The 12,784-nt window shown below is 42.6% G+C and overlaps 1 protein-coding gene across 2 annotated transcripts in view; it reads right to left on the bottom strand.

Annotated features, from left to right (window-relative positions):
- Positions 1-12,784, bottom strand: part of LOC136623923 (glypican-5-like) — a 256,681-nt gene that overhangs the window by 139,403 nt on the left and 104,494 nt on the right. For both annotated transcript variants that reach the window (XM_066598219.1, XM_066598220.1), the window contains one exon: positions 4,015-4,135. In XM_066598219.1, coding sequence (XP_066454316.1) covers positions 4,015-4,135 — 121 coding nt within the window. The remainder of the gene's footprint in view (positions 1-4,014; positions 4,136-12,784) is intronic.

Genomic DNA, 12,784 nt, shown 5'->3' with positions numbered 1-12,784 from the left:
TCTATTGCTCAATATTCCAATGGTGGTGCTCCTTGCACCATTATAGACAGGAAAATATATTACACTTTATGACTGATGGCTTGTGGACCTATGTGCAGTGGTAAAACTAGCAATAGCGTTCATTTCCCATTGCAAACTATGGCTGACCTCTCCAACGGTCTGCATATTATGTAGTATGGTTGAGGTCACATGACATTGTAGTAAGACATGATCCATTCTACTGATAGGTCTGCCCAAATGCTTTTAGTAGGATAGTGTACCTGTCCCTGGTTTCATAGTAGATCACCTAACTCGGGCGCCACAAAAAGTAGTACTCATACTGAAAAGTTTGGCATCTCCCAGTCGAAAGCATTCCTTATATGCTGGCTACACCTACAGATTGCAGTCAATGTCATCTGTTCTCTAAATACTTGGAGATAATGATCTATCAATTACACTGCCTGCACCTGGTAGCGAAACTGCATCTATGTCATAACCATAAATCAGAAGAATTAATGAGCAAGCCCAGGGCAAGAAAAAACTGGAGCGTCTCCATCTAATTTCAATATTATATTCAATTTATATAATCTTATAATCAGGAATTGCATTATGTACAAATCCTTTAATATACTAAAATTAGCTGAATTGTTCCTCATGGTTGCCCTGGAACCTGTTGACATACTATAAACTGCCTTTAGAATGGTTATGGACGGTAGACTACAGGCCAATGCAGAACAGTTTGTAGTCTGTTGATGTTCCGCAGAAAGTCATATTTGTTTTTCTTGTGTCACCCTTCTATAGGACTGATACAGCTAGCAGAAAAACCCAATTCCTTGATATATGGTCTTGGAGACCTCCCTACTGGAGCTTTAAAAATAGTCCGATTGGAAAAAAAACTTTTTAGAAAAAAAAGACAATATGGTAAAAATTCCTGCACTCCTAGGATAGCAGTGGACAATTAAATGACAATGTATCACCAATAGAGCCCCCATTGATCCTCCTGACACTTACTTTGAAGAAGGGGGATATGTAACACAGAAACCCTCTCGTATTAGTGAAATCTCATGCAGGTCCGCAATAATGCTTGAGTCCTCTCACCGGAGTGACATTAGAAGATTTTTCTTTATGGTTCACAAGATGAAGGCAACGCGTTTCAGTGCGTGTAGGCACTTTTCTGGCTTGAGAAAGGTACCCTGAGGAGCTTTCCATATACTTTCTTTCTTCTTGTTAGAAGGGTCACTAATGATAAGCTGCTTGTGGTGATTCTTGGTTCTGTGACCACCAAGGTTATCCATTATTGACTGAAGAACATAGCATCTCATCTTCGTTTCTTCCCTGCACATATGAATGGGTTGCTTGTTTAAAGTGACCCTCCGGTTTCAAGACAAAATTCTGCGCCAGGACTGGAGGCAGGATATATTATCTGTAGTTGTTCTTTGCTGTCCCTCCAATCCACTGGTTACAAGTCCTGTTTTCGGCTTTCTAAGATGGTAGGCGCAACCTTCAGACTACTTCATCTTCTACAGAGCATTGTCAGTGTTAGATTGCCAATGTACTATATCTGCTCCCTGATTGATCAAACCAGCTTACGAGATCAGCACTAGCCAATCAGAGAACAGGGCATAACACGCATCCAAACTCTCACCGATCAAACCTTTTGACATGTCACTGTGACAAGCCAGAAGTTTTCTGAAAGTTTAGTTACTACTTGACAGCACTTTCCATTGCACGATAAACTGATGTCAATAAGACGTCATGAAAGGCACTAGATTTAGATGTAGTTTTGTGTTTTTATTTGCAGACATTTTTTCTCGGATAATCTCTTCTCACAATACTATTAAACGTGAAATGAATTTATATGGACGGACTTGTTACATTTTTTTTCTTCTGAGGATAAAGGGAAAACGACTATGAATACTGCAACTTGGGAACCATAATCTGCTGATGGAGGGTTCCCTGCTGTGCTTCTGGAATGGAGCTCACTGTAGACATGTAAGCCTTTTAATGCTTTCCCACTAGAAAATGCAACTTACTGCATAAAAGAGAATTTTGTAGAAAGTAGGAACTGATGCCTATGTAGTTCTACTTTGAAGCTAGTACAAATAACTAGTCATTCTCTTCAACATATAAGCCTGGTTGTGTGGCCTAACATAAATGGCTCTACACACTACTGGTACATTTAGGATGTCTCCAAAACTGGGATGCAAATGAGTGATGGGATAATCTTCCACAGCCTCACCTACTGAAAGGTAGATACCCTATAAGACAATATCTGACCCTTTCATAGGTTCAGTGTACCAATATCCAACACCTTAACATTTACTATGGGGCCCCTTATCTTCTATGTACACTACTGCCCTCTCCTATGGTGCTGTACACAAGGAGGAACACAAAACCCCAAAACTCCTACCCAGCCAACAAGAACCCTACTGTACACTGATGGGCAAGAATCCCAACACTGCTGTATGTATACATTAGACTTTTATCCCTAGTTTTGTTGCAACGCCTGGTAAACTATCAGATATTAACTGAAGCTACCATCCAATAGGTGGCGCTGTGGATGCATTATTCCATCACTCATTTGCATAGCTTTTTCCCCAGGGAGCATTGCATGGCCTATAAGACTTCCAACATCTTTGTGGTGCTCTCCAAAGTAGGAGTAATAGTGCATTGCATCCCTGTTACCTGATCAATTGTCTATGAGGCTGAGACAGTAAAAGCTGTGGAACTGTAAAATGTACACCTTTAACAACAAATACATTTTCATCAGATATTGGGTTATTTGTTTTAGAGAAATGCAAGCAGTAGTCCTGGCAAAATCACCATGAGTTTAATTAATTAGTCAAAAAAAGTCAAGGTAAAATTCGACTTCTGTTTCAGTCGTGCTGTGATGATACCTATGTATGGGGGATGTGATGATGAAGTGAAGATGGTAGAAGTACAAAAACTCTATAATTAAAGATAGTCTTCAGTGTAGGTGGAAAACTCTAAAACGTATTAGAAACAAAGTGGTAAGTTTATGGATGACTCAGATACATGATGTTAATAGTATTCTTAGTAAAATAGATGGTCAGTGGACCAGAAGAAATTGTCAGTTTACATTTAAGGAAACTCGTTTAGCTGTGCAAAGGATTGTAGTGTATCCCAAGTAACGTTATACGGCTGTAGGCCTACAAGGGTCCTAGTCAAGTCCTTACAAGTCTTAGGCCTTCCTAGACTGTTCTACTGCGGTAAACGTGGTAAAAAGTGCATGTGTGAGAGAGGCCTAAGGGTATGTTCACACCGTGGAACCTGATGCAGATTTTTTTACATAGATTCCACTTCCAAAAACCGCAACATTACCGACTGATCCACATGCAGAATTAGTCCTTTTCAATGGGCAAATCCATGTGCAGAATTACAAACACAGATACAGTATGGAATCCACATCAAGACGTGACTTTTTTTTTTTCCGTACGCAGATTTCCGTCAGCCCCATTGAAATAAATAGAGCGGCAACGCACATGCGGGGGCAGCTCTCAATTGAATGTACCATTGCTCTGGTCAGAGCAGCAATCCAGCAGGGGCTGGCAGTAGGGAAAGTTGGACCCCCTTATTTTTGGGATCTGTGGAAGTCCCAGCAGTTGGACTCCCACCAATCTATCAGTTTTCGCCTATCAAGTGCATGAATGAAACCTGAAAAAAGCTCAGTCTCTGAAATACCCCTTTAAATCCATCAGGCCTTCTACATGGACTTCATATGTGTACATGTTAATAGGTTTACTTTTTCTTTTAATTATTTAAACTTTTCTTGTAAGGCACTGCAGGACCATGTGTAAACGTATTTGGTCACTTATTGGCTAAAAATCATCAGAAGGCTTCCTTTTTGGGCCATCCCATTATCCAAAGTCTGTAATACTGGTTTCCTACATATGTAGGCACAGGTGGGCAAATCACATGTTGCATACTAGCCCGTTTACCATACACACCCAAAACAACAAGGGGTTTAGGCAATATACCAGGGTTTATCTACAAGCTACTGACTGTTTCCCATACCTGTATGAAGAGTCTCATCTTATTGATTACTTGGTTGATGATGACATTGGACCCTCGGACTTTAACTTCTGGATTGTTTGCTTGATCTTTAAAATCACTGGAAACAACGAGGTTGGTGTAACTGCAGAGAAAAAGGAGGAAATTGGTGACCTTCATATGAAAGTACTAAACACATTATACAATACCAACCAAATAAAGTGTGCTCTACCAGGGCAGACACATGAATAAAAGAATAATAAAGGCAAGTGCAATTGTTTTTTGTTGTGTTTTTAAACTGCAGAAAAAAAACTGCATTAAAAAACACGTGGTTTTTATAAACACTGCATGCATTGTTTAAAAAAAGGCATGGTTTCTTACAAACTGTGGGCGGTTTTTAATGTATGCTTTTAAAAAAAGCAAAAAAAAACCTCATGAGGTTTTTGAAAAGCGTGTGGATTTTTTAAATGTCTTTTTGCTGCTGTTCAAAAATGCAACAAAGATAAAAATAAAACGCCAAGTGTGAACGCAGCCGAATTAGAAGTCAAAAACTCTGGGCATCAACTAGAATGGAGCTGCCCTCTAGCCTTCTTATGGGATTGGCTGGCACTGAAGTCATGACCCCAGGATAATGAAGTCGTTCCCAGCTGTAGCCTTAACCATGTAATACTTCCACCCATCGTCCTTTAAATGCTCGAATAACAACATACACCAATTATTTTGGATAATTTAGCCACAACAGCCATTTTTATTACAAACATAACTTTACATAAAATTAACATATCGTTAACCCCAATTTAACCATAAACCAAAAGCAGGAAGGTCCTTGGAGCCCCAAAATCTGTCGCCTCACCATTTTGGGAAATATCTGTAATGTCTCCCGCCACACACCAATTGACTCAGGAGACCCAATTTCTCAATTGCCTCCTGCCACAAGTCAACTGATTTGGGAAACCTAATATCGCCAATTGCCTCCAGCTGCCCACCTCCCGACTCAGAGACCCACTAGCCATTACAAGACTAGACACTCCCGCATTTCTGCAAGGACTCCACCCTGTTAGAGCCAAGAGGTGACAGACCCACCATAACCATTAATCAAAAAAGTGGGGAAGGTGGCTATCCAGCCACTGCCTCCTCCCCCACCCCACTTTTATGCCGACCCCAAGGACTCCCCCATCCGCCGCTGCCATGACAACACAACACATTCCCACTGTAAAATAATAAAATTAACTATCCCAACCCCTCATTATCTCTTCCATAGGGCGAGCGGGTGGGACTTCCTCGTTCTCCTTGTTGTTCTCTCTTCTGTCTTCTTTCTCTAACTGTCTCTCCCGCTCTTGTCTAGCTCCTCCCTCTCCTTTCCCGCACTCCGTAACTCCGCACCTACCATCCTCTTTCTCTGTTAATCTGTTAATTGCTCCCTTCCCACTCTCCGCTAACCCTGTAATGGGCGGCCACAGCCCATGGCCCTGCAGGCCTCTGGTATGGGTTTACTTAATGGCTGCTACAACCGTCATCTCTTTTCTGGCTTCTCACAACCACAGAATGAAGAGAACATGTTAGAGCTTCTTTGTATTATGAACTATACATAACATAACATGGGTTGGTGAGATCAGAGCACTGGGAGAACTTGCAAAAAACTTGCAGAGAAGTATCAATGCATGCACAGTCATACATATTCCTGTAGATGCAATACACCTCTGTGGAAGCATGTCGGTAGGTAAGTGACTACAGTGTTCCTACGAGCTGTGATCTATTTCCCTTGGATGCTGCATAGTGTAAACCTTAAAGGAACCCTCCAATTAGGAGCTTAAAATTGATATGCTAGTCAGTACCCAATGGGGATAATTACCTGCTATTTATTTTCTCAGTTCTTGCTCCTTGGCTACTTTTTAGTTCATCTCTATTAGGACAGAGCTGTGATCTGTGACTTTAGTTTAGCCTAACCTGAAGTATTCTGGATAATACTCCTGATACTGCCAGATCATTGGTTCAGGCTGCAATAGAGGCAGGGGGTGTGTCTCTCTGAACCAATGATGACACAGGGGGTGTGTCCCAGATGTTTAAATTAGCCACTGTAGATAAACTCTAGTCATAGAACACAGCTCTCTCCTAGTAGACCTGAGCTAAAAAGCAGAGACATGTGAGGAAAAATAAATAGCAGGTAATCATCCCCTGTAGGTACTGACTTACATACCAATTTTAAGTACCTGACTGGAGGGACACTTTAATGCCGGTTCATCAGGAACTCCCACTGTATCTCGTTGGCTATCAGTCACTATACTCTTTCTGAGCAGAAACTTTTTCCACCTCACTGAGTCACCGAGCACTTAGGGCGCTTTTAGACAGAATGATTATTGTCCAAACGAACCAAAGTGAACGATAATCGTTCAGTCTAAAACGGGAACCAATGACTGCACAACGAAGTTAATTGTTCGCTTCTCGTTCTTCGCTCAGTTTGAGCCGCCATAAAAATCGCCGTCGCCTCGCTCACTTGTCGTTCCGTCTAAACCGCGCTTGCTCAGTGATTCACACAGCGAATGTGAAACATTAAACAACAAGTGAATGATTACCGTTGAACGAGTCAACGAAGAATCTGCTTGCCTAAACAGGCTGAACGAGAGCCAACGGGCTGGTGATGACATCACCAGCTCGTTCGCTCGTGCAAATGAGATCGTGCCGTCTAAGAATAACTAAACCATGACACTGTTTCAGAATGAGTAACAGCGAATCTCATTATAATGTTTATTGACAACAGTGACAAAATCTATACGATCGATCTTGCAATTCTGACTACTCTACCAGGGAGTGCAGTAAATCAGTATTTGTGCAGCCTGCGAATGTATCCGCCACGTCAACATTATATATTAGAGGTGGCTGAGGCCATTCAAGATCAAGAAAAACAAAGCAATAAAAAAAAGAAAACAAATAAATTAACTATCAGCTTATTTTGTAGACATACATACTGCACTGACTGTAGAGGGGAGGTGCAGCCTGCAAGACGTTCATCAGTTTCCTATGATCTATATGGCCCTTCGCCTTTGTTGCAAATTGAGGTAAATTGATTACGGCCATGATCAGTGACTACTTTCCTGTATGTGAGGTCATGGGGAGGTAAGCACAAGTCTAGTAAGCTGGATCTGGTAGAGGTGTTGGCAGGAAGCTGCTAAATGCAGACTTTATCGTTAGAGGTAATTACCCATGTATATCCATCATGCACGCACATATATGTAAAGCGCTGCTGCAGCGGTAGCAGGCCTGTTGCAGTTACTGACCATTTTCCTTGTGCTTTGATGAAAAGGATGTGACATTTGTGTTTCAGCTGCAGTACAGCATTTGCTTTGTCTCTAGCAGCTGCTCTTTGTGCGGTATTCATAATGGACCATTTATTACAGATAAAACCACATGAAGCAATACCCAGACAGGAGGTTAATTTCACCTGTTCCCTTTATCTGGAGTGGATAGTATTATATGTACTGCAATGTGCAGAGTTCAACCATGACCAAATACAGCTGGAAGCCAAGTATGAATTTACAACCCCCTCCACTCCTGGCCTCGGTGCTTGTGTCGTCTGTTCAGTTAAAGGAATGTTATCAAATTAAAGGGAATTTCGTACATTAAACTTAGGGCACATCAATAAGTATCATAAGTATCTGATCAAGAGGGAAGGAAGCATCTGGCCACTGAGATTCCCACCAGTCCCAAGTAGGGCTAGTCCTAACTCCTGACCACAAAGTGGCTGCACCAGATTGTAGTGACTATGGCCCATTCTTTGGATTGTATGTCAGTGGCCAGACCCCTACCAGCAATGAAGATGGTAAAGGCCCCAGAGCCCATTAAGGTAAAGTTCCCCAAATTTGTCAATTTCAGCAGGACCAGACAATTATCGCAGATGATGCCAGAGAAAAGAAGGATCAGGTACTTTCAGGTTTTCACATCCAATGCTTTTATCCCTCCTGGATATGAATGCTCATCTAAACCAAGTACTCATGCATATGGGGGAGTTAGGAGAAATAGCTATTGGTCGAACGAGCATTTGGCCAACGGCTATTGAAGGGGCATCTTAAAAGGAGTTGTCCAAGTGTGAACATTTTTTTTAATAGGTCTAAATGTGTTAAAATAATAAAGCACTCATTCATTCCCCTGGCGATCAGGTGCTGGGAGCTATGGTGCCAGGAGAACGGCATGACTGCTGTGGCGTCTGATTGGCTGCAGTGGTCAGGCAGTGGCTGTTTGTGGTTAAAGACCATGAGGACCAAAGGAGCTGCAGTGCTGGATCGCCAGGTGAACGAAAAGGTGAGTATAGCTGCTTTAATTATTTTAACACATTTGGACCCATTTACAAAAAAATCACCCAATCTTTAAACCACAGTGCTTTAAGACATTGAACATTTCTCATCATCGCCCTGAAATCCAGAGACTATTATTGTAATTTTTTGCATAAATTAGGGTGGTTTCACGCCTGCATCAGGGATTCAGCTTTCCTGCTTTGTTTGAGAAGCTGGAAAGGGGAATCCCTGCGGCCAAACGGCTCCGTCTCACGATGGAACCGAACAGCGCCGAAAAGGACAGTATTTACTATAATGGGGTCGTTTTGGTTTTCGCCCAGCTCCTGGCTTTTCGACAGAAGAAGACACTGCATGCAAGACTTTCTCCTCCAGTATTTTAAGCAGGATCTGCGACTGAATCTCTGACCGGAGGTTCCAAGGCAAATGTGAAGCCTTAACGATACATGTGAATACATGAAACATTATAATATTTCTTATTATGGCATCGTCTTCACCTTCCAGTAGTAGATAGTCCCTCTTTCTCTGCCTGCAGGCTTTATGTGAATGTTTAGAAACTTTTTTTAGACGTAAAAAAAAAATGCGGTAGTGTTAAAGACAGAGACCAGGGGGGATGCAACTGCAGAGTCTCCGTGAGAGGTAAGGAGGCAGCAAGGCAGAGGCATCTGGTTGTCTCACACAGCACATAAACCCGTTTTTACATCACACCATGAAGAGCGGAAAATCATACGGAAAAGTTTTTTTTGTTTTTTTATAGATGCATTTCAAAGCTGTTTAAAGCAGGAGAACAAGAAGCTTCTTGCAGATCAAATAGAAATTTTATTCTTTCATGTCATTAGACTTGATGGTCACCCCAGGAGCCTCTGTACCTACTACACATGCCATATTATCAGCCCAAATCGGCCGTGAATAATCCAGCTTGGCTTATGCAAGGTATTTGTCTCTCCACTCATGGGCTGATGTCTGTACATGTCTGTCACCTATCTATACCTGCTGAATATATCGCTGACTAATCACCGCTCATATCTGCGAGAAAGTCAATGTCAGCCAAATGTTTGGGTAAGGTGGGGCATGTTTTACAACCTGGAAAATATATATAATTCTCTAGCTTTTCATGATGGCCACCATAAACCGCAGCTGAAAAGGTAAAAATAAATAAATAAATCTTGGTATTTGTATAGCGCCAACCTATTCCGCAGCGCTTTCAGGTAAATATTACTTATTACTCCCCACCAAGCTGGGTTCTCATTTTACCGACCTCGGAAGGATGGAAGGCTGAGTCAACCTTGAGCCGGCTACCTGAATCATGCGGGGATCGAACTTACAACCTTCAGGTTGTAGGCGAGAGCTTACACTCTGCACCACGCGAGGCTCAAAGGTAGTAATATTTACGCCGTGCGCACACTTCATTTCTAATCTTCTTCCAGCTCTCCGTGCGTATGATGCATGTATCCATAAGGCCCGTTCAGCTGGTATATGAAGCATCCTTTTGGCACGAGCCATGCAGGTATGGTTTGGCTACACATTAGCTTTTTTGTCATTGCATAGGAAAGCGTTATTGTCGCGTCGATGCCGCACACACATACTTCAGTCAGTCCTGACTAGTTAGGGTTATAAATCTCCCTGTTACTGTTTAGCTTAAGTTCTAGTTGGTTATCTACAGCTCTGTCAGCTAATCAGTATCCTCAGCATTGTTGGCCAATCAGCAACTTCCCTTTCGATATATAATCCGGTTCTTCCTGACCGAAAGTGCCGGTTACACATCTTGTCTGGCTCGTACTCTGCATCACCTATTGTCTGCAGCTTGTTTGTTGATGTTCTGCGTTTTATGTTCAGTCCTTCCGTAGTCCCCGGTTTGGTTCATCAGTTCCTCTCAAACTTCGGACCTTGCCTTGTTCAAGCAGTGGGGTCGTCCCTTTCAGGACGGGTGCTCCACGTCCTGTCTGAAAGGTTCAAGGTGTTCCGCTCAGATCTATACCTCTATGTTTGGCTTGCTCCTGCATTTAGCCACATACGCCTGTCCTGCCTGCTCTAGTACCTTGCTCATCATAATTTCATCAGCAGTATTGGACAGAAGTGACAGTTATATATAAAGGCAAACTCACAGATTTCCCAGATTCAAATTCACTATAGTCGCTACTTGAAGACAACTAAGTGCCCGGATACACTGCGAGTCCATCAGCCATTAATCCTCAGAAAGTGCAGAAAGACCAGCTCCATAAAAGAATCCTCTTTATTAGTAAATCCAATTATAGAAAAATGACATAAAATGGGACAGACCGCACAGCGGAAGCAACAGGCATTGTGGTCTGTCCCATTTTATGTCATTTTTATACAATTGGATTTACTAATAAAGAGGATTCTTTTATAGAAGTGGTCTTCCTACACTTTCCTTTTCAGAAGCATACAGTAAAACAACTATCCTGCATGGTATATATATATATATATATATATATATATATATATATATATATATATATATACTTATATACATATATATAAGTATATACTAATATATATATACTTATATATATTTAATAATGCCAGCCTATTGGTGATGTATGCCTATACAGTTTATGACACAACCTTCCAATAGCGATACAAAAGAAAATAGCATCAGCTCCCCATCCGTAATATACTTCTGTCAGGCTTGTTAGGCACTCCTTATAGAAGCGCGGAGAAAACACACCGGACCGGTGCCGCGCAAATTACACAAAGCAGAAGAAGGTTTCCAGCTTCAAGTAGTAAAAATAATCAACATTTATTGAACCATGTTAAAAACGTGTGTTTCAATTTTCACAGCCGTGAAAATTGTGCGAGACATGTGCGTTTTGAATAGGGTCATGCCCTATCTTTGGGTGTTCCCTTCAAAGGCCTCACCCATGGGGCTAGAAAACACATCACACGCCGAGTGTGATACGAGGTTTCCCATTAAAAACAATGGGAAACACTTGCAGATCGTTTGGCGCGGCTTTAGTGGAGTGATGGGAGGCATTTTTGACACAAAAACGCATTGCATCCATGGGGACCATGCACGAAAGGGGTGTCAGGCCAAGTTTCATGGCCTGATATCACACTGAAACTAGCCCAGTGCTCATGATCACAGCATACGTATGCTGTGATCAAGAGCAATATGCTTGAAATGTTTGGCGTTGTTTTTTTATGGCCTGTGCACCCCATTGTTTTTAACATGGGTTAGTAAATGTTTATTACTTTTACTGGAGACGTTCTTCTGTTTTGATCCAATGGCGATACTGTAATACTCCCAATATATACCTCCAATAGAAAGCAGAAATAAAGTGTGAACAGAACTTTGCTGAAAATCATTTTTGGCTAATCGTTAGGAACAGTAAATGTGAACGGCTGAACGATATAGCGAGTGAACGAGCCAAGGATGTATCTGCCTGTATGAGCGGGCTGCCCGAGCAAATGATGTCAGACCTGACTTGTGCAGCCTATATATACAGGCAGATACACCCTTGGCTCGTTCACTCACTATACCGCTCTGTTGATAAATCGTTAGGAGTAAAAGCACCTTTAAACTTTGCTACAGTAACTTTACCTTTGCTCCATTTGTGTAGCTTATATGTACTCTGTGGGCGCCCAGCTCTTCTGGGAAGGAACTATAGTTCCAGAATGTCCGTAGCAGACGCCAGCAGGGCCATAGGAGCAGGCCACACATGACAGGGTTAACAGGGAGGAAAGGGTTAAAGGGTTTTAGTGTATCTTGACGCCACCGGAAGCTATAGGTTTGACAGGGCTCCCATGCAGGAACGCCCCTGTCAGACCCCTAGCCCCCGACTGGCTCAAGAATACCGCTGCTGCTGGCAGTGTACTGTCTGTCGCCTCTGGGCTCTGACAGGGCGGAGGCCTTGCAGAGATGGTGGAGTCATAGCCTTGGAATGGCTAGCTTGGTTGGGAGGTAGGCAACTGGACTCAACTGGTGGTAGTGGGTCTCCTGAGTCAGTTGGCTTGCGGCAGGAGGCAGTTGTTGGGAAATGGGTCTCATTAAATGAATGCCTGAGCGCTGCATTTGATTGGTCATAGTGCTCAACCAATCAGAGGCAGCAGTTTCAGGAGGTGTGGATTTTTCAACCCATGGCTACTAGAAATACAGAAGAAGACTGCCGGGGACCACAGAGAAGAGCCGGACAGCGCTGCTAGGTGAGTTATGATTTTTTGTTTTTATAAAGCTAGAGATGATTTTCGGGGTAGGGCTTATATTTCAAGCCTCCCCTCCCCCCAAAACTTATCGCTGCAGGGGTTGCCTTCATCTCTTTGCTTTCAATGGGGAGGCAGCAGCTCTGGCCCCAAGGAAAGCAATGGGATAGCATCGTGGTCCTCTGCCACAGCTGTGACAGCTGTAGCAGAGGATTATTTTACCCTCGCGGGGAGTCCCATTATCCCTGAACACTGTGACAGTGCTGTCACAGTGTTCAGTGATGAGGGGTCTCCCCGCAGCGATTAACGGGACCCTCAGGGACTAAGGGGTTAACAGCAGGACATTT

The sequence above is a fragment of the Eleutherodactylus coqui genome, chromosome 1 (genome assembly GCF_035609145.1).
Source record: "Eleutherodactylus coqui strain aEleCoq1 chromosome 1, aEleCoq1.hap1, whole genome shotgun sequence".
NCBI lineage: Eukaryota > Metazoa > Chordata > Amphibia > Anura > Eleutherodactylidae > Eleutherodactylus > Eleutherodactylus coqui.
This window is presented reverse-complemented; position numbering and strand designations above follow the sequence as displayed.